At 36.9% G+C, this 22,068-nt stretch overlaps 2 protein-coding genes across 2 annotated transcripts; both read left to right on the forward strand.

The window, feature by feature from the left end:
• Positions 1-1,146: 1,146 nt before the first annotated feature.
• On the forward strand, positions 1,147-3,089 carry LOC122299639 (protein CANDIDATE G-PROTEIN COUPLED RECEPTOR 7-like). Its single transcript, XM_043110033.1, has 2 exons — positions 1,147-1,355; positions 1,925-3,089. Exons 1-2 carry the CDS (start codon positions 1,147-1,149, stop codon positions 3,087-3,089), a joined length of 1,374 nt encoding a protein of 457 aa, XP_042965967.1.
• A 3,057-nt stretch (positions 3,090-6,146) lies between these two features.
• On the forward strand, positions 6,147-10,282 carry LOC122299640. Its single transcript, XM_043110034.1, has 6 exons — positions 6,147-6,680; positions 6,880-7,132; positions 7,346-8,197; positions 8,256-8,572; positions 8,681-9,385; positions 9,542-10,282. The coding sequence occupies exons 1-6, from the start codon at positions 6,147-6,149 to the stop codon at positions 10,280-10,282; spliced, it is 3,402 nt and encodes a 1,133-aa protein (XP_042965968.1).
• The last annotated feature ends 11,786 nt before the right edge of the window (positions 10,283-22,068 follow it).

A 22,068-nucleotide genomic window follows, 5' to 3' on the forward strand; every position in this document is an offset into this window, starting at 1 on the left:
ATCGAATCACCCAACACACTAATTACAAATAAGTGAGAGTAAGGCTTCCATTACATAGTTGTAGGCCTCTCAAGACTGCTACCAACTCAACAGTTTCTGGTTCTTCAGTATGGAATTCTACCTTACTAGCTGCCAAGCTGACATCCCCTCTTTCATCTCAAAGCTCTGCTCCAATCCCTGCTTTCTTCTGATCGAAAAACGAGGCACATCAATATTAAGTTTAAGAAAACCCGCTGGAGGACGACCACATTGGCAGCTTATTTGATCTGCTTTGTATTTTTCTGTCGACACATAGAAGTATAACTAGTCTGAACTGAAACTTTTGGTTTTTTTGTATTAAACAACCTCACATTCATGTTCCCATTAAGATGCTGATGTTAGAAACTTAGATGCCAGATAACAGATATGATTGATTTGGTCGTCGTCCGTCGTCTCTCTGTTTCCCCAGCCCTGCCCCAAAGAAATTGTTCCCCAAAGGTCGACCACTACTCCTTACTGCCGCTCCCCAAGACATTAATTTTAGTAATTTTCTCTCCTTCTCTCTCTCTCTCTCTCTCTCTCTCTCTCTCTCTCTCTCTCTCTCTCTCTCTCTCTCTCTCTCTCTCTCTCACACACACACACACACACACACACACACACAATTTCCCAAAGCTCAACCACAAGATTTCCAATCAAATCCCCATAGTGGATATTTTCTTGTTTGACGAGTACGAAACTTTGATGGCTTGCAGATTGAAAATAGAGAAGGAAGCACGCCTCTGTACTTGTTTGCACTCGAAAGAGAAAGATAACAGACACAAAAATAAATCACTCTGTTTTTCTTTTATTTTTTCCATTATCTACAAAACCAGTACATTGATGCAGGCACAAAACAAACCCAGACAATTAAAGGTCCAGCACGAAGAACGCAACTAATCTGAAATTACAAGGACTGTCATTTTAGACAATACAGCACAATCTAAGGTAACAACAGAGACCAACACCATAAGCAAAAACAGAGAAAGACGAACGGAAATATTGACGTAAGGATGGCCCGGCCCGTGCGGCTTGTGCAGCAGATATATTTTAACGAACTTGCTAGGGAGCGATCTTCGTGTTCTTCACATTCTAAGTTGGGTTTTTGGGATGGTTTGGACAACGGCAGAGATGTGTGGTAATAAATTTCAGTATGGAGTCCAGAATCATCTTCTTGATTTTATTTCGAGGAACTTTGCTCCTGCCAGTATTGGGAATGAAGCGCTGCAGCGGCTTCTGCCGAACTTCGACTTCCACTGCGGACTTGCCTGTGCTGATCTCCATATTCTGCCTCTATGGGGCTGGCCTGGAGTGGCTAATGGCTTCGCTTCGGGTTCTGGGTGACGAAGGTGAACCCTGTGGGGGACATTAAATAGAGTCACCAATGGGCAATGCTTACCTAGTCATTCTACTTTTGTGGAAGTCAATGTTTTTGCATCGCTGACGTATAAATTGATGATATAGATTCTAGAATCATGTTTTATAGATTAGAAAATTACAAGAATCAAAGTTTATAGTTATTAAATTACGGAAAAAGGAAAACGAAATTACAAGAGGCCCTAAATAATAGAATGACTTGCGCGAAAATAAGGCTGGCTTTTGACACTGCGCCTGACCAATGACATAGCTCCAAGGATCATGCTACTGGACCAATCACAATTGCAGTTTTAAAAAATGCATAAATTTATTAATATTCATTTTTTTGATATTTTAAAAAAAAAAAAAAGGGTACAATTCATCATTAAAAAAAGAATAATTCTGGTTGCAAGTCCCGTATACGGGACTGGATTGCAAGTCTTAAATGAAACGGTGCGTTTCATTTATATATTAAATGAAACGCACTGTTTCAATGCAAGAAAGACAATACACGGACGGGGCATCCATTCCAGATTCACAGTTCCTTCCTCAGATTTATCACTACCCAGGAGGATGTCGTCTCCTCCGTATTCGTCTCCCCCTCCCCCTCCCTCTCCCATCCTGACCCTTCTCGCCTCGGCTTCTTCCTCCTCTCCGACGAGTCCCTTCTCCAGGTCCTCCTCGAGATCCGTCAGAACCCCCAGCTCTGCATCCTCGATTCCCACTACACTCGTCCACTCTTCACCTTTCGAGAGCTCTCCCCCCCTCCCGTATCTTCCTTCAACCAATCCTGCCATGTCTCCTCCCCCGACGAGTACTCCCTCTTCTTTGCCAATTGTGCAGCGGGTTCCTCCATCTCCATGGACGTGCGCACCGAGGTCTACAACCTCGACCTTGACAACTCCTGGGACTACCTCTCAGCCGGCCTCACCCACCTCCCCACCCTCTTCTTCCTCTTCTCCCTCGCCTATTTCGCCTTCTTAGCCTTCTGGATCAACCTTTGTTACACCAACAAGCGCTCCGTCCACCGGATCCATCTCCTCATGGCAAGGTTGCTGCTCATGAAGGCTCTCAATTTGATCTGCGCCGCCGAGGACAAGCATTACGTGAAGGTCACGGGCACGCCGCACGGTTGGGACGTGTTGTTCTATATCTTCCAGTTCATCGGGGTGGTGGTCCTACTTTTCACCGTCATTATTTTGATCGGGACTGGTTGGTCCTTCTTAAAGCCCTTCTTGCAGGAGAAGGAGAAGAAAGTGTTGATGATTGTGATCCCGCTTCAGGTCCTAGCAAACATTGCGTCGATCGTCATTGGCGAGACCAGGCCGTTTATTAAGGATTGGGTGACCTGGAACCAGGTGTTCTTGCTGGTGGACATTATTTGCTGCTATGCAATCATATTCCCGATCGTATGGTCGATTCGGTTGCTGAGGGAGACCTCGAAGACTGACGAGAAGGCCGAGAGGAACTTGGCCAAGTTGACTCTTTTTAGGCAGTTCTACATGGTTGTGATCGGGTACTTGTATTTCACGCGGATTGTGGTGTTTGCGTTGAGGACGATTGCGGCATATAAGTATCAGTGGGTGAGTAATGCGGCTGAGGAGATTGCTAGCTTCGCGTTCTATGTGGTGATGTTCTATATGTTTAGGCCCGTGGAGAAGAATGAGTGCTTTGTTCTCGACCAGGAGGAAGAAGAAAAAAAAAAAAAAAGATGTTGAGAGTTTATGTTAGTAAAAAACGTTACAAGAATAACAAATTATTACGATGTAAAACACTAAAATAGCAGGAAACTACATTTTTATCAAGGAAGTTATCGGCAAACGATGGTGGAGCAGGTGGTGGTTCCGTCGATGGTGTACTGCCATCAACAAATGGGTCTAGAGTCACGCACAGGAGAGGAAAATGACGTACAACAGATCACAAAGTGAGGATAGTATGATCATTTCTCATGTTGGGACTGCAATACAAGAACTGTATTTAGCAGCGCCATTAAAAAAAAGCATTTACCTGAATCCAAAGTAAGGTTCAGGTGGGTCACAAGCAAATCGGGCACGCAAGCTTCCAACATATGTGACTAACAGGATTTAATTAATCTTCTGCTTATTACGATGTTGATTTAATTAATAATTGTAGTGTGTTTGATGTGTCAATTAAGCAGACCTTCAAATGTTTTTTTATTTTTTATTTTTATTAATTCAAAAATTAAACTTAATAATTATATGGTAATTAATTTAGAAAAAGAAAAAATCTAATTACAAGTATAATTATGTATTAATATGTGCATCAATTTATTATGATTGGTCAAAAAATAAATTTTATTAAAAACAGTACTAATTTAAATTTTAAGTATGAAGAAATTAATATTAATATGTAAATTAATACGCGATTTTATTTATATATAATAAAATTCTATTTATTGGGTATTCAAATTTTGATCTACATCCACGACAGTAATTTAGATCTGTCATTCACTCGTAAAGAACTACTACCACCAATATTTGTCATGTCAAATCAATTTTATTTCAGATTTTGCCAAGTTTGGATCGGCCCTTTTTTAAAAAAGTAAGTTTAAGTATCAAATAAATAAGTTTTACATAAATCTTTTATAAAAAAAAAAAAAATGAATCGCTATTAATAAAAAATAGTTTTTAACATTTTTTTTAAGCGTGATTCTTTTTTTAATATATAAATTTATATGAGACTTATTTATTTGAGATTTATATAAATCATTTTTTTTTTTAAATTTGTGTTTTTCCACCAATTTTCTAACTTGGGTTTGGTTAATCACAACAAGATCTAAATATATTAACTTTTAATTTAATTATTATATCCTTTAATTTTTTCTTTAATAATGTCAGATATAGTTTAAAAGTGTACAAACTCGGTACACTCTTAAAGACTGAAAATATCATTTGGTAATGACCAAAATATAAGAAAGTAAATACAATGAGTTAATCATGAGAAGAAGCAAGATTAGTTGTTCAATTAGACAGTTTCGGCGTAAACCATATGGATTTATCCTTACGTGCATATGGTATCGATCGAATTGGGCTGGAAAGGAGGAAAGGTTCTTACTTTTTAATATTTTATACAGGAGAGTCAAATTACTTGGATACCCTTGAACGAATTTATTACATTTCTGGCTAGTAGATTCTTTCCCGTTGTTACTCGTCCATAATTAACCAGATATTGCAATCGAGTCATATATATATATATATATATATATTTGGAAAATTTTATACACTATATTACTATCCAACTTGTATCTCATTAAATCTCATTTTTTGAAACTCGCATAACTTCGCTGTTCGGATCCCTTCCTTCTCGAGTGAAGGTGAGGGTTTTTCTCTCTAGGTTTCCTCGTAAACTTAGTGTTTTCACTCCTCTTGGACTCGGTCTATGGAGGTCTCGGTATGGAGCGTGAGTTGTCATCTTTGTGTGAAGGTCTAAAGTTGACAGAAGATGAGCAACAGGAGGTGGTGGTCAGCAATGAGGAGGTATTGTCTTCTGTCAACAAGAGTAAGCATTGTATTATATTCTGCGTGATGTCAGATAAAGAGGCTAACAGAGGTGCTATCAAGAGTACAATGTTACGAGTGTGGCAAGTGGAAGGAAAGGCTATCATTAAGGATGTGGGGCGGAACAAGTTTTTACTTGAGTGCAAGAATGTGACAGACAAGAAGAGGATTTTGAAGGGGTGTCTGTGGTCTTTTGAAAAGAATCTTGTTTGCATGCAAGACTGCGAAGGTTTCACTTTCATAAAGGAGATAATGTTTATAAAGGAACCTTTTTGGATTCAGTGTTATGACTTGCCTTTTGCAGGCATGAATCAAATCACTGGTTCAAACATTGGTTCATCTGTGGGGGAGGTTCTTCAAGTGGATACAGACACTAGTGGGATCTGCTGGGGTCAGTTTTTAAGGATAAAAGTAATGGTAGATATAACTAAACCTCTGGCGAGAGGACGATTCCTCATGATAGGTGACAAAAAGCATTGGATTTCTTTCAAATATGAAAGGTTTCCAAACTTTTGTTACCATTGGGGTAGGATTAAACACTCAGAAGGGCGTTGTGATAATTTGGATCATGGAAAAGTTTCTAGTGCAGGTTTTGATCAGCAGTATGGTGCTTGGTTGAGAGCAAGCACTAGGAACTCAGTAACCATTCTAGTCAATGTTAGTGGTCCGTCATCTCCTAGTGGATCATCGAAGAAGATCCGACGTGCAGATTTCGGTGGGTCTCACTGTCAGTCAGCTAATAATGGCAAGGCTTCCATCAAGGCTAAAATCATGGCAAGAGATAAGGATCTTCATTCGCTAAAGGATGGTGAGAAAATTTCAAATGATGTTTTTAGAAAGGATGATGGGGTATCCAGTTTATGGAAAGTTGACTCACGTAGAATAGAAACATCAGGAGCAATCCATGCAGAAGAGGTAAATGGGGTGGCTGCTTCTTCCTCGAAGGAAAATACTTTCCAAGATAACGGCTGTTGAAACTGGCCCTACAGCTTTTATTTCCAAATATAATGTTTAGGATCTGCGTGGAGAAGTAAGTAGTAACAAGTCAGAAAAGTTGGGAGGTAAAGGGGTGAGACAGCTGAAAACCTGGAAAAAAAAAAGCCCGAATAGGCCTGTCTTGCCCTGGGCCTCAACTTTTCAAGGAAGAGTCTGGCATGCAGTTTACAAATGTCCAAAAAAGGAAGCTAGTTCCAGGTGATGAAGATGCAATAGTCAAGAAAGCTAAACAGTCAGGAGTATTGCTGTTGGAGGAAGACAATGACATGGCAGGCAGCCCTGCCAACAGCCATGAAACTCTTAGCTTGGAACTGTACAGGGCTTGGGAACCCTCGTACAGTTCGAGAGCTTCACCTTCTGGTGAAAGAAAAAGTCCCACAGGTTGTGTTTATTTCTGAGACTAAGTGCAATCGAGAGAGAGTAGAGAAGATCAGAAACAAATTGGGGTTAGCTCATAGTTTTGTAGTGGAAAGTAGAGGGAAGAGTGAGGGTCTGGCAATGATGTGGAGTGAGAATACTTATGCCTCTTTGTTTTCATGTTTGAGGCATCATATTTCTTTAGAGCTATCCACTGAGGAGGGAGCAAGTAAGTGTCATGTTACTGGTTTTTATGGGGATTTTGTAGTGGAAAAGAGGAGAGCTTGTTGGGATTTGCTTAGAGTGCTGAGACCAGATAGTAACTGTCCTTGGCTGTGCATGGGTGATTTTAATGAGCTGTTGTCAAATGAGGAAAAGTATGGGCAGCTGATAGACCTTTTCTCCAAATGGAAAGGTTCCGAGAGGCTTTGGATGAATGTGAGCTCAGTGACTTGAGTTTTCTTGGCTCAAGGTTCACGTGGAGTAATAAAGGAGAGGGAAGGGCTTTTATCAAGGAAAGACTAGACAGGGCTTTTGTGAACTCAAGTTGGTCTAATATGTTTTATACCTCCTCTGTCCATGTGCTACTTGTCTTAACATCAGATCACCACTTTTAGTTCATTGTTTTAATTCTCAGGAGGAACAGCTAGTTCACAAAAAAGTTTGTAGATATGAAGCTTGCTGGTCTAAGAAACAGGAATGCAAGGACATTATTAAGAGGACCTGGTATTCCTTAAGGGGTAGAAACAGTAGCTTGGAGAATGTCCAACATGCACTTGAAAGTTCTATGGTTCAACTGCAAGCATGGGCAAAAAGGACTAGAGGTAATCAAAGGATTAGAATTAAAGAGAAGACAGATTTGATCCAGCATATGCAAAAACAGAATACAGGTGAGCTCAATGGTCATATTAAAGCCCTTTAAGAGGAAGTGGATGCCATTATGGAAGATGAGGAATTGAAGTGGAGACAGAAAGCTAAACAGCAGTGGCTTAAGGGTGGAGATAGAAATTCTAAATTTTTTCATAAATGTGCATCTCAATAAAGGAAAGTTAATTTGATTAAAAGAATTACTAATGACAGGGGGAATTGGGCCACTAATCCAGCAGAAGTTGGAAAAGCCTTTCAGTCTTATTATGAAAACCTGTTTTCATCTTCTAATCCTACTGGGTGTGAGGAAGCCTTGCAGGTAGTGAATAAGTTGATAACTCATGATATGAATCAGCAGTTGATGAAGAGATGTTCAGTAGAGGAAGTGAGGGCTGCAATTTTTGACATGAATCCATTTGGGTCTCCTGGCCCGGATGGTTTTTCTGCAGGATTCTATCAGGATAATTGGCAGATTGTTGGTGAGGAAGTGTCAGCTATAGTGCAGGAAATTCTGGAAAATAGGAGAGGGGTAGCTGAGATTAATGAGACTTATATTGCATTGATTCCGAAGAAGAAACTTCCAATTCTAGTCTTGGAATACAGACATATTAGTTTATGTAATGTCATTTATAAGATGGTTTCAAAGGTCCTTGCCAATAGATTGAAACTTTTTTTACCTTCCATTATTTCCCCTTCTCAAAGTGCTTTTGTTCCTGGGAGATTGATTTCTGATAACATTATAGTGGCTTATGAAACAATGCATTCCATGAAACATAGAATGAGAGGCAAGAAGGAAGGGTATATGGTTTTGAACTTGGACATCAGTAAGGCATATGATAGAATTGAATGGTCTTTTTTAGAAGCTGTCTTGATCAAGATGGATTTTAGCAAGGAGTGGACTGAGCTGGTTATGACATATGTGAGTACAGTTAATTACTCCATCTTGATTAATGGTAGTCCACAACAAAAGTTTTGCCCAAAGAGAGGTTTGAGACAAGGGGACCCACTGTCCCCTTATCTCTTCATCTTATGCTCGGAGGTATTTGGTCTATTGTTGGATCAAGCTGAACAAAAGGGCCACATAACAGGTTTCCCTTTTGCTAGAGGGAGTTTATTGGTTAACCATATCTTTTTTGCATATGATAGTTTGCTTTTCTGCAAGGCTAATGCTTTGGAGTGGAGTAGGCTCTTTGACATCCTTAAAACGTATAAAAATGCTTCTGGTCAGAGGCTTAATATGGAAAAAAACAGCAGTTTATTTTAGCTGTAACACAAGAGTTGAGGCTAAGGAAGTTATTCTAGCAACAGCAGGTTTGGAGGAGGCCAAATCCTATGAGAAGTACTTAGGGTTGCCAGCTTATGTGGAGAAACAGAAGTTAAATGCCTTCAAACCTGTCTTGGACAGCATAAGGGCACGAATGCAAAGTTGGTCTGTTAAGTTCTTATCTCAGGCAGGAAATGAGGTGTTGCTTAAATCTGCTATACAGGCTATTCCTACTTATTGCATGAGTATTTTCAAGCTTCTAAAAGCCATATTGAATGCCATAAATTCTTTAATGCAGAAATTTTAGTGGGGAATAAAAGGAGAAAGATCAAAGGTTAGATGGCTCTCTTGGAAGACTCTTGGATCATCCAAGGAAGTGGGAGGTCTTGGTTATAGAGATTTTGAGAACTTTAATGTTGCTTTCTCAGCCAAGCAAGGTTGGAGACTTCTTAAACAACCTAATTCATTAGCAGCAAGAATTTTCAAAGCAAAGTACTTTCATAAATCAGATTTCATGCAGGCTAAATTGGGAAGTAATCCTTCTTTTCTATGGAGGAGTTTCATTGCAGGAAGGGAGGTCTTAAGTGAAGGGATGTTTTGGTGTATTGCTAATGGTCATTATGTTAGCATATGGAAGGACAAATGGATTCCCAGGCCTACCTCTTTTAAAGTTCAATCTCTTGTAAGAGTGTTGGATGAGAATTCGAAAGTATGCAGTCTGATTGATCAGCAGAGAGGTGAGTGGAAAGAAGGCTTGATTCATGAAACTTTCAATCCTGAGGAGTTAGAGATGATTAGCAGAATTTCAATCAGTATTACAAATGCTAATGAAAATCTGATATGGAGGGGTACTAAGGATGGTTCTTTCTCAGTAAAGAGTGCCTATCACTTGTTAGGTGCGATGGTGTCTTACAATCAGGGGCAGTCTTCTTCTGCAGTTCCACAAAATAAGAACTGGCCTATGATTTGGAGTTTGGGTGTTCCTAATGCAAACAAAATGCTGATCTGGAGGGTCTGTCATGATTCTCTACCTACAAAGCTCAATTTATACAAGAAAAGGATAGTGGAGTCACCCTTATGTCCAATATGTCAATTGGAGGAGGAATCAGTTATGCATGCACTTTGGTCATGTGTTTAAGTCCAAGATGTTTGGAGCTTGTGCTCACAGAAGCTGCAAAAAGGTGTGGTTAGATATTATGATTTTAAGGAGCTTTGGAGCCATATGATTTCTGCACTGGATAGCATGGAGCAAGCTGAATTTGCAGCCATAATATACCAAATTTGGAAGAGAAGGAACAACTTCATTTTTGAAAACAAATTCTGGGAGCCAGGGAAGGTAGTCGAGGCTGCAACTCAGGTTGTTTCTAATTATAGTGAGGCTAATGAAAAAGTTGCTGTAGTTCAGGATCGACCAACTCTCAGTGTTCCTAGTTGGAGTGCACCACCAGTAAATGTTTTTAAAGCCAATTGGGATGCTGCAATTGATAAAGTTAAGTGCAAAATTGGTGTTGGTGTTGTGATCAGAAATTGGGAGGGCAGTGTGGTGACGTCCTTAAGATCACCAAAAGACTTCTTTCCTGATCCTCATTTAGCAGAATCTTATGGTGTTCTGAAAGCTATTCTCCTTTGCAAACAGTTGGAACTAAATCAAGTGATCTTTGAGGGAGATGCAAAACAAGTTGTCTCAACTCTCAACAATCTAAACCAGATTGAGTCTTCAGCTAGGATGATTTTGTCTGATGCTAAAGTTTTGTTAGGTTCTTTTGAAAAGTGGTCTGCAGTTCATGTTTCTAGAGTCTGTAATACTGTGGCTCATGATTTAGCCAAGGGTGCTATTAAACTCTCTGAGGAGAGCATAACATTGGGGGAAATTCCCTTGTGTATTCATCCATATGATTTATCAAGTTGAATAAAGTTGCATTGTTCTCTTCAAAAAAAAAAAAAAATTGCATCTTATTAAATAAGATATGTCACATTTACTACTATTGAATGATCATATATTACATGCTTCTTTATCATCAAATGGTGATAAAAGTACCACATCATATATAGTAAGATGCAAGTAGGATAATGGTGTAGTGTATAGTATTACTCTATATATATATATATATATACTAGGTCAGGAGTACGTGCAAAGTATATTTTTCTAATTGAATTAAATAGATTATTTACAAAAATAATATGGTTTTAAAAAAAATTGATTAATGAATAATCTAATGTAAAAAAAAATAAACTTTAGCAAATATTTTTTGATAATGATATGTCGGTAAGTATAATAATTACATATTTAGATACATTAGAAAATAAAAAAAAAATTAGGTCAAAATTAAAGTTAAGATATATTAGAATAACATAAATAAATAAAAATAACATCATTACCACCACAATAAATACTACCACCATACTCAAAGAACTTATAAGATTTGAGATTTTTTTGGAATGTTGGATGATAAATTCAAATCATATGTGTTGATATAATTTTTTTAATCTGGACATATTTGAACATAATTTTTGTCTTTTTCGTTTTATACTTATTGTTCTTTATTGTCTTTTTTTCTAACAAATCTTAACATTTATACTCAGATTAAGATCTGAATATTTTAGGAAAACATGTGAGAGGGTGGGTATGAGGGAGATAGATAAAGAGGTAGATATCGGAGAGTGGAAGAGAAGTTCGAGATGAGAGGAGAGAAAGAATTGGAAATGTGAGAGAGAAGTAGAAAAAGATAATTATATTTATAAAATAAGAAAATAACAGACTTAATGAACATAATAGAAAAATAAGAAAAATTAATAAAAAAACAAAAAATATTACTATAACAGTTAGATAATCATTTATTATAATCACTACAACAAAAAACATTTTTTGGGACGAAAATTTTCGTCCCAAAATGTATAGCTTTCGTTCCGAAAGATTTTTTGGGACGAAAAAATTTCGTCCCAAGGTCGTCCCAACATCACTGTCCCAGAAGATATATTGGAACGAAAATCACAATTTCGTCCCAAAATATATCTTTCGGAACGATTTTGAAATTGACCGTTCGATACCGTTCGAACGATGGATTTTTTTGTCACGGTTAAAATTCATTCCAGAATAGCGTTCGAATGCTTCTCATATACCGTTCGAACGTTAACGTTTCTTTTGAACGGTTAGCAAGATACGTTCAAACGATCAATAGAAATACGTTCGAACGTTAAATGAGCCGATCGAACGGTACAAGAGATCGAACGGTGATGATCAACGTTCGAACGATATGGTAATTTCCTGCGTTTGAACGTTTTTTTGAGCATCTAGTATCGTTCGAACGGTTTGCGCATTGATGTTTGAACGCTACATTAATGTTCGAACGGCATGCCTATTAATGTTCGAACGTGATTCGGTCGTTTGAACGGATATTATTTTTATTAAAACCAATAATTATAAAAAAAACTAAATAGACATCCATATTATTTGAAAAACATAAATTAGGAACTGTTTAATTACTCACAAAAGTTTTATAATAAGTGCGAAGAAATAAATAACCATAAAACTAGCATTGTTCATACATAATTAGATAATGTCATAAGCTAGACGTAAAAAACCATCAGTTGGTTGGAAGCCTGTACTGTTGCATAAGCTGTTGCATTTGGAGTTGCATATCTCTCCTGAACTCTGTTTGTTCTTCTTCATGTTGTTTGAGGCGCATCTCCATGTCTCCTTGTCTCGCCAATTGAGCCTCTAACTCTTGTTGTTTTGCAACCAATTCTTCAATTCTACGATTCGCATTCTCTTGAGTTATAGAGGCAGACCCGGAAGAAGAGAAAGAGGGAGAAGGTTTCACACAGCGACCCAAACCCCTCAAATATCCTGAACGTTCATCCAGAACTTGTGTAAAAATCTCAACATCTGTATTTGAGGAATTTTGATCTGACGCAAATTCAGCACGCAGGGCAACCATTTTATCCTACACATAAGATAAAGAGTTAATATCATCATAAATATTCAAATATATTTATTTAAAACAAATTATAATACTTACATAATTTTCACGGGCATCAGGATGACTCCACTCTCCATTACGATTAGTATGTGATGCAGCATATAATTTTGTCAGATCATAATTGGCATCTGAATCTTGCTATAATAAAGATTTGTTAAGATATAAAATCATTATGATTGATATATTCAGTTAACTATATACAAATAAAAGAATAGCAATACTAATTTTTTATAGAGGCGGTGGAAAGATCTTGAGCCTGCATGATGAGTAATCTTCAATTTTGATCTATTTGTTTTGTTTATAGAACTTCGCTCCTACATAAGAATTGAAAATATTAAAAAGTGGAATTAAAAATAGGACTAAAATAATTAAATTAATTATACCTTATATGATGGATCCTCAAACATGTCACAATATTTTTCCCAATCAGAAGGTTGCACATCTTGGAAAGGATGTTGGCGTGCTTCTTCACTATTCTCAAACTTATTATAATGCTCATGACACCTCGCCTTATACTTGCGGAATGCATTACTCATAAGCTCTTCCACAGTTTTACGCTCCTCTCTCCGACCAAAATTTAATTCGAAATCATCCTTACAGAAAAAAGTTTGGACAAAAATATTATCATTTATAATATTCTAACTTTAAAGTAAAATAAAATTATCAGTCCAATTAAATTTCATTTATTAAACATTACCAAACAACGCTTCTTGATAAGGTCCTTAACATCTTGGGGGACTTTCTTCCATGAACTTGTTGCCAAAGGTGCATAAGTTCGTGTAAGAGCACCCACATGCGATGCAAGCCAAGCTGCTGGTTGTCCTTCACCTCCGATATGTTCATCAAGAATGTTAACTTTGATCTTACCCACCTTACGATATTTTTCCAACGTCACGCCTCTCGTAGTGCCTCGACCTTGACGAGATTGTACTGTGAAGTCATTATGATATATAACATTATTATCAATTTTCTATTATAATCTTAATTAATAACTTTTATGACTATTAGAATTTTACCTTGTTCTGTAAAGTCAATCTCTAATGGTGAGTCTGAAGGAGAGCTAGGAACAGGTGGAGATGGGTTGCGCACTTCCTTTCTCTTCGGAGGCATAATTTCAAAAAACTGATACAATATTCATTAAGTAAAATAGTGCTCATCATCATGTAATGTGAAAATATAATTCGTCAATCACTATCTGTATCAGTATCATTTGACAATTCAGTCTCATCTTCTGTAGATACTTCAGATGAATCAACACTTTGCTCAAGTGTCGCATCAACAATTTCAGCCTCAATATCTTCTCTATTCAATGGAATCATCTCATACTGGCTCAAATCCACAAACAAATTAAAGACGGGTTGACTCTCTTGGTATGCTTCTTGAGTAGAGGCATCATCTTCTTCTTCATCTCGCCCTTCTGCCTGAGGGATAACATCATATATATTTCTTGGAGCATATTTTTGTACTACTCGCCATTGAGTTCCTAACTTCGGGCCATCTAAGTAGAATACTTGAGATGCTTGAGAAGCTAAAATAAATGGATCATCCTCGTACCATTTTCTTGATGTATTAATACTCAAGAAATATTCATTATCACGGACTCCAGTTCGAGGATTACTTAAATCCCACCAATCACAGTTAAACAGATACACTGCAAGCTCCCCCAAATATTTCATTCCAATTATATCAACAATCACTCAATAGAAATCAATATTTTCTCCATCATGACTTCCCTCAACTAAGACATCACTATTTTGTGTTTTCCTATAATGATCTCGATCTATTGTGTGATACCTACTACCACGAGAAATACATGCAGAATATCTTGTAGCCCGTCTCGATGGGCCACGCGCTAATGCATACAATTCATCTGATATATCGTTTGGATTATTGGCATGCATTTGTACAACCTACATATTAAGTAAAACTTCTATTATATCAATAAAAAAACAATCAATATTTTCTATTTGTATTGAATGAAGTGTCGCATATGTAATGTCATTACCCGTTGTTCAAACCATCTCGGAAACTCTTCTTCATGTTTCTGGTCTATATCATTTACTCCTAATTCCTTGAGCATGTTAATATGATCACTGAAATTGATGATTACCACATGTATTTTATATTATTAGAATTTTACGAAAGTAAATGAGCGAATACTAAATTAAGAAAAGATTAATACTTACTTCAAGTAAATCTCTATCTCAGGGCAATTGTTCAGCACGTACCACTGAGCTTTCTCAAACTCTCTTCCACATAAGTCATAACCACGCACTGCACCAAGTGGACGTACTTGTTGGGAAAACACGGAAAACACATTTCGTTGTCTTTCTCTGTCAATGTCAAAGTTTCTTTCTGGCCGATCAAACCTAGTGTCAACTCCGTGGAAATATTTGGAACAGAAAGTATGCCACTCATCATCAATATATGCTTCTGCAATTGATCCTTCTGGGCGAGCTTTATTACCAACTGTTCGTTTCAACTTCCCAAGAAATCGTTCAATGGGATACATCCATCTATACTGAACTAGTCCTGCAAGTCGAGCCTCACGTGGCAAATGGACGGCCAGGTGAACCATGACATCGAAAAATGATGGTGGGTAAATACTTTCTAACTTACACAATATTATGGGAATTTCCCGTTCCATTCAATCCAAAGCTTCTACATTTAATGTCCGTGCACATAAGTCTTTGAAAAATAAACCCAACTCAGTCAAAGCCACACGCACGTCTCTAGTCAAGTACCCACGTATACCAATAGGCAAGATACGCTGCAAAAGGACATGACAATCATGACTTTTTAACCTAGTTCTTTTCTAGTCATTTGTTCGCACACACCTTGTCAAATTCGAGGCATAACCATCCGGTAATTTAATTTTCATTATCCACTCACAAAAAGTAGCCATTTCATTCCTTGACAATGTATACCACCCAATCGGCATGTAAACGGACGAACCATTTTCTTGCAACTGCATTTCCGGTCTTATTCCCAACCGCTTCAAATCCTTCATTGAGTTTAATGTATCCTTCGTTTTTCCTTCAATTGACATCAATATTCCCAATACGGATTCGCATATATTTTTTTCAATATGCATAACATCAAGACTGTGCCGTAATTTTAACTTTGACCAGTATGGAAGATCAAAAAATATACTCTTCTTAGTCCAATTCAACTCAGATGTAGCTCGTTTTCTCTTTCGTTGTTTTTTACCAAATTCATTACAACCAACATCTACAACTTGTGCAAGTAAATCTTCACCAGACAAATATGGTGGAGGTTGGCCCCATTCAACAGTACCATCAAACATTTGTGAATTTCGCCGCCATCTATGATCACCAGGTAGAAATCGACGATGACCCATGAAGCATAATTTTCTCCCGTAAGTGAGCCATTCAGATTTAGTATGTTTGTTACAAGTTGGACATGCCATTTTCCCCTTAGTACTCCAACCTGACAAGTTTCCATATGCTGGAAAATCATTTATTGTCCATAAAACGGCAGCATGCATCTTGAACGACTTGCCTGTTGATGAATCAAATGTGACAACCCCATTCTCCCACAAATCTTTCAATTCTGCAATCAATGGCTGTAAATGTATGATTATATCATTTCTCGGTGATCTCGGACCTGGAATGAGCAAACTCATCATGAAATATAGATCTTTCATACACTTCCACCGTGGTAGATTATACGGCATAAGTACGACTGGCCAAGTACTGTGACTAGTACTCATGTTCCCAAACGGATTAAATCCATCTGTTGCCAACCCAAGTCTCACATTACGTGGTTCTTCTGCAAACCATGTATGCTCCTTATCAAATTACTTCCACACCTGAGAGTCAGCAGGATGTGATAAAATATCATCGTTTCTAACTCTGGCTGATGAGTGCCATATCATGTCTGCAGCTGTTGCACGTGACATATATAATCGTTGTAATCTAGGTGTCAATGGAAAGTGGCGTACTACTTTTTGCGACACATTTTGTTTGTCAGATGTCCATCTTGATTCATGGCATATGGGACATTCGTTCAACTGCTCATTCTCTTGCCAAAATAATATGCAGTCATTCTTACATGCATGTATTACGTTGTAATCAAATCCAAGTTCTCGTTTCAATTTTTTTGCTTCATAGAAGTTACGAGGAAGTGTATTATCTGATGGCAGTGCCTCCTTAAACAACTCGAGTAACATATTGACAGCCTTAATTGATAATCGGCACATTGATTTTATGTGAAGCAGTCTTACGGTAAATGACAACTTACTGTGTCTTCTGCATCCTGGATATAGTTCACGTTGTGACTCATTCCACAATCGTGCAAAAGTATTATGACCCCCATCATTTGAACTTGATGTGTCCATGCCACCTTCATTCATAAACATTCCCGCACCGATGTCACTTAACATTTCTTCCATATCCTCATCATACTCATCTCCAACAACATCTGGTTGTACATCTTCATCGATCTCTTCTTCTCCATGTGGAGCATCGAATGAAGTTGGATATGGTTCCCCGTGTAAGACCCAATCAGTATAACCCTTGTCAATACCTTTTACAAACAGATACTCTCTCACCAAGTCTATCTTATGAGAGCGCAAATTCCTACATTCTTTACATGGGCATCTAACACGTCCATCACTATCACATGTACCCAATGCAAACTCTAAGAATTTCTTAACACCTTCAGCATATACGTTGTAATTCTGACCCAAACGATCGCTAACTCGCATCCAACTCTTATCCATGCTGACTATCTTCATTATAAACAATCACGTGTGCATTAACAAACAAGCATGTATCATGTATCAATTAAGGAGTATGCCACCTTACACCGGGTAGTTGGTCCTATCCCATTCGGAATTGTAAGATCATAGTCGCAAACCTATCCTCTATAATCTGTCACGCCCAACAAAATTTCGGCAGCATCTCCCCATAGTTCTCCAAATATGCTCGTCTGGTTGTGTGCACCGACTTGTTAATCGTCGATACAACATCACCGAAACTGCATATCCGGAGAACAAGGGATAAATCTGCCAAAATCTTAATGTTGGACGTATAACAGATATAGATCGATAGTTTGCGAGAATGATCTTACAATTTCAAACTGTCCACTCTGGACAATTCAAGAGTTATCAATCTTTCAATTAAGGCGGATTGATAACTCTCGAACGGGTCTAAGGCTAATATTGATGAACAAGCAATATAAGATATGCCAATATTTAACATGTATCAAACAAACAATGCAACATATGTTAATTAAGTATTTATATTATTAAATAATTAGATAGTTGTTTTATATCTTTCAAAATATTTTATCAATTATAACTATTTGTATTGTAATTAACAAGCATGTTAATAATTATAACTATTTGTATTGTAATTAACATTCATTTTATATCTTATAATTCGGAATTTATATTTTAATCAAATTCATTTGATTACTTTTAACTTTTAAGTATTTAAGTATTATTAAATCCAAATTATTTGTATTTTATTTAAAATTCATTTTATTAATTCAAATATTAAGTATTTTTGTGTTATTAAAACAAAACAAATTGTATTAACCTATAGTTGAATAATTCAACATCATAAATAATTAAGTTTTGTAGCAAATCTTAGATGATTTGTAATTTAATTCATTCTCATTTGATTATTTGAATCTTTTAAGTATTTAAGTATTATTAAATGTAGATTATAAATAATTAATTTTTAATTCAACTTCTGCATTTAAAATGTTAATTATTTTAACACTGACCAACATAACGTTCAAACGGTGCTCGTCACCGATCGATCTAAGGACATACGTTCGAACAGAACACGAATACCGTTCGAACGGATTACTTCCAGAAACCACTCGTCTTCAACCTCCGAAAACCCCAACATTTACAGTCCATATTACATCAAAAGATAGCAAACTATATGACGAACTCATGTAAGCAAACGAAAACACTTATATAAAAACTAAAATGAGGTCAAATTTAAGGAGAATACCTGATTTGGAGAAATAAAGCGGAAAATCCACCAAACGGTAAAAACTCTTCACCAAATGGTAAAAACAACCTCTTAATCCGAAAATATAAGAGATTGATAGGAGTTAGTAATATTTGAGGGCTAGATTGAAGAATAATGGCGTTGGTTGGAAGAAAATGAGCGTGGGAGTGATATTGAGTCGACTGGAACGAGTGCGAGATTGTGAGGTTCTGTCGTGTAAATGTAGAACATTTACGTTCGAACGGTTGTTTAATGAATGTTCGAACGTCAAATCGATTAGCGGGAAAAATTTTCCCCCCTAATTTAACGTTCGAATGTGAAAATACACGTTCGAACGTTTTATTATACGTTTGAACGGTTATATTAAACTGTTCAAACGTCAAATCGATTAGCGGGAAAAATTTCCCCCCCTAATTTAAAGTTCGAACGGTCAGATATCCGTTCGAACATATTTAATGAACGTTTGAACGCCATTATTAAACCGTTCAAACGTTTAATTTATATTGTTGCTTATTGTATTTTTTTTGCACTATACCTTGAAATATAATAACTTCTAAATATACTATAGTTTAGAGACATAGTAATATAACTATATAATATATAATCAAACAAATATTATATAGTTTAGTAACATATACAGTATAAAATATCATATTACATCTAATATTATAGTCAAGTACATATATTAACCTATTATATATAACATATATATGGTACCATAGCATAGGGTTATATGTATCACATGCATATATATATAATGTTTAGTACTATTATATTATTATTATATTATTTAATAAATGGATATATATATATATTAATATATATAGTGTCATCTATACTAGTATATATATGTGATACTAGTTAATATCACATATAATATATATGTTATATAAATACATGAACATAGTTTCATGTATATAGTAGTCTATATTATATTAATTATACTATATAATATAATATATACTATATATAAAAAAAATTATATATATATATAATACATAGTGTTTAATAATATATAAGTGCATTAAATATATTGCATTATAATATATTTAACAGTTAAAATATATTCTAATTGAATTAATTATTATATTTAATATAATTAATACCGAATATTGCATTTAAATATTATTTATTATCATGAAAAACCGATTAATTAGGAAAGTGATTAATATTCAGTGAATACGTTCGAACGTTAGTAACTTACCGTTCGAACGACACTGCATATATAAGCCTTCGACGTCACTTTCATCGAAAGTTGCACGTCTCCATTTCCTCTGTACTAAGCCTCCAAACCGTCGATCTCCGCCTTTGAACGCCGTCTTCGCCGCCGTCAACAGTGCCCACTCATAGCCTCTACCTCTAACTACCGGTATTTTTCATTTTTAAAGCATTTTACCGTTTAGATTTAGGTTTTTGATAGATTAATTGTTTAACTTAGGGTAAACCGATTTATACATCAAAATAATCGGTAGATTTGCATAAAACCTTTTTAGGAACGTTTATTTAGGTTTCTATTGCATTTATTTTGGTGTAAAATCCAGGAAATCGAAGGATTCCATGGATTTCAATGACCGAGTCGACTCGGCCTGGAATCCCGATCGACACGAAGATCGTTCGAACGCTATGCGTAGCGTTCGAACGATATAACATAACGGTTGAACGGTTTGTCTGTAACCGTTCGACCGTTACAGTAATACGTTCGAACGATATAAGATAACGGTCGAACGGTTTGTCTGTAACCGTTCGACCGTTACAGTAATCGTTCGAACGGTTTTTAATTTTATATTTATATTATTAATATTGATATTGAGAAATATATTTATTGTTGATAATGTTGTTAATGTTATTTATCTAGTCTGTAAATAGTTATTTATTGTATTTTTCTTGTTAATGTTATATATCTAGTTTGTAATTATAAATTTCATGTTGATTATAATGTCTACTTCTAGACCGGCACGTAAGTGATGCAATCTTGGTGAGAGTAGTAGTGGTCCAGTTCGGGAGAGGACAGTTTCACTAGAGCGACCAGTGAAGATTTCTGATTTCCAGAGTCTTCTCTAGGAGGGTCATTCATTGCCCTCAATATTCAGTGATCGTGGTTGGGGACCTATCTTGGATGAACGGGAGGAAGCATGGGAGCCAGTCTCCTACATTGACATTGTTGCTGAGTTCTATAGAGAACTCGGTAGTGCCAGCGCAGATGATTCTGGGGCCTACAGTATCACTGTCCGAGGAGTACTCGTTGTATTTTCACGAGATGGACTTGCTGAGCATCTCGGTATTCCTAGGCTGCCAGATGCATATCCGAATGTGGTGCCTAGAGAGTCTGATCCTTCAGTTGAGGCGGAGACAGCTGAGGAGGAGGCATCAGTTTATACTGATGAGGTCAATACCCTTGCTGATCACGAGGTGAGGGATTTGGTTGTCGGTCCAGATGCTCCACCGTATGACGGGACGAAGAGCATCAAACAGGCAGATTTATCTTCTTTCTTTAAGATATTAAATTTGATAATTGCCAATAACATTGACCCTCGGCAGCACAAGACAGAAGTTGGCATTGATCGGACGAAATTTATGATACGGGTCGCTCGTGGCATTCCTATCGACTTGGTGGGGGTATATATTCGATAGGATTCGATCAGAATCTCGGTACATTTCGATGGATATACTACCATTCGGAGTCCTGATCACCCGATATCTACTATGTGCTGGTGTTGTGCCAGATGTTGCTGAGCGTAAACGGGAGTCGATGGGACCGATAAACAGCACCACCCTCTCACGCAGCACGGGACACTCGAGACTGCGTTTTCGTGCACATGCTCCAGAACCAGTTGATCCTCACAGAGATGCACAGTCGGGAGATCATGGAGTCTCAGCTGCAGCTGCAGAGACATCTACACGGGCCGAGGCATCAGTCCACAGTGTTACTCGTGAGGAGATGGCTGACATAGTGCGTGCAACGATTAGCGAGCAGACATCAGCAGTGATCGATGCAGTGCGTATGGAGATCCATTCTGCTGTGTCTGAGCTTCGTACAGAGTTTGCTGCCATGTCTGCGACTCAAGTCACCATCAGTACTCGATTAACACAAATAGAGGAACGTATAGCTGCAGTCGAGGAAGTGTGCAAAGACTTGGGGTCTTAATTACTTTATGATATATTTTATTTATTTATTTCCTGTTTTTTGTATGGACAATATTTTGTGTTTTGTAAATTCAGTATCTAAGTATGAAATAGTACTGTTTTATATTTTCTAAACTAATTCTTAATTTAGATTATTCATATTATTTAATTAACCAATTTTTTATAATTACTAGTTAATCTAAATATAATTTGGCAAAAAACTTAAAAAATTAAAACCCTGTCACCGTTCGACCGATTCAAATAACGTTTGAACGGTGAATATGCATCATTCGAACGGTTATTGTTTACCGTTCGAACGGTTTATCAATTTCCCTCCAAAATAATTTTGCCTATCGCGCCAATATTACGTTCAAACGGTAAAAATTAAACGTTCGAAGGGTTAATCATTAACGGTCGAACGGTTAACTTATTTGGGACAAAAAATTTCGTCCCTAAGAATACCGTTTGAACGCATTCGAACGGTCTGGCATGACCGTCGTCATTTTGGAACGAAATTCAAATTTCGTTTCAAAGTCTCACTTTTTGGGACGATTTTTAATTCGTCCCAAAGTAATTTCGTCCTAAAAAATATTTTTTGTTGT

Source organism: Carya illinoinensis, chromosome 16 (assembly GCF_018687715.1).
Source record: "Carya illinoinensis cultivar Pawnee chromosome 16, C.illinoinensisPawnee_v1, whole genome shotgun sequence".
Taxonomy (NCBI): domain Eukaryota; kingdom Viridiplantae; phylum Streptophyta; class Magnoliopsida; order Fagales; family Juglandaceae; genus Carya; species Carya illinoinensis.

Bases quoted from the DNA above. Each gene is read 5' to 3' on its own strand.
- LOC122299639 (XM_043110033.1), top strand. From the start codon at position 1,147: ATGTGTGGTAATAAATTTCAGTATGGAGTCCAGAATCATCTTCTTGAT. The intron at 1,356-1,924 runs GTGACGAAGGTG...TTCCTTCCTCAG, and splicing joins GGCTTCGCTTCGGGTTCTGG to ATTTATCACTACCCAGGAGG.
- LOC122299640 (XM_043110034.1), top strand. From the start codon at position 6,147: ATGACATGGCAGGCAGCCCTGCCAACAGCCATGAAACTCTTAGCTTGG. The intron at 6,681-6,879 runs GTGAGCTCAGTG...TTTAATTCTCAG, and splicing joins CCGAGAGGCTTTGGATGAAT to GAGGAACAGCTAGTTCACAA. The intron at 7,133-7,345 runs GTGAGCTCAATG...CCACTAATCCAG, and splicing joins TATGCAAAAACAGAATACAG to CAGAAGTTGGAAAAGCCTTT.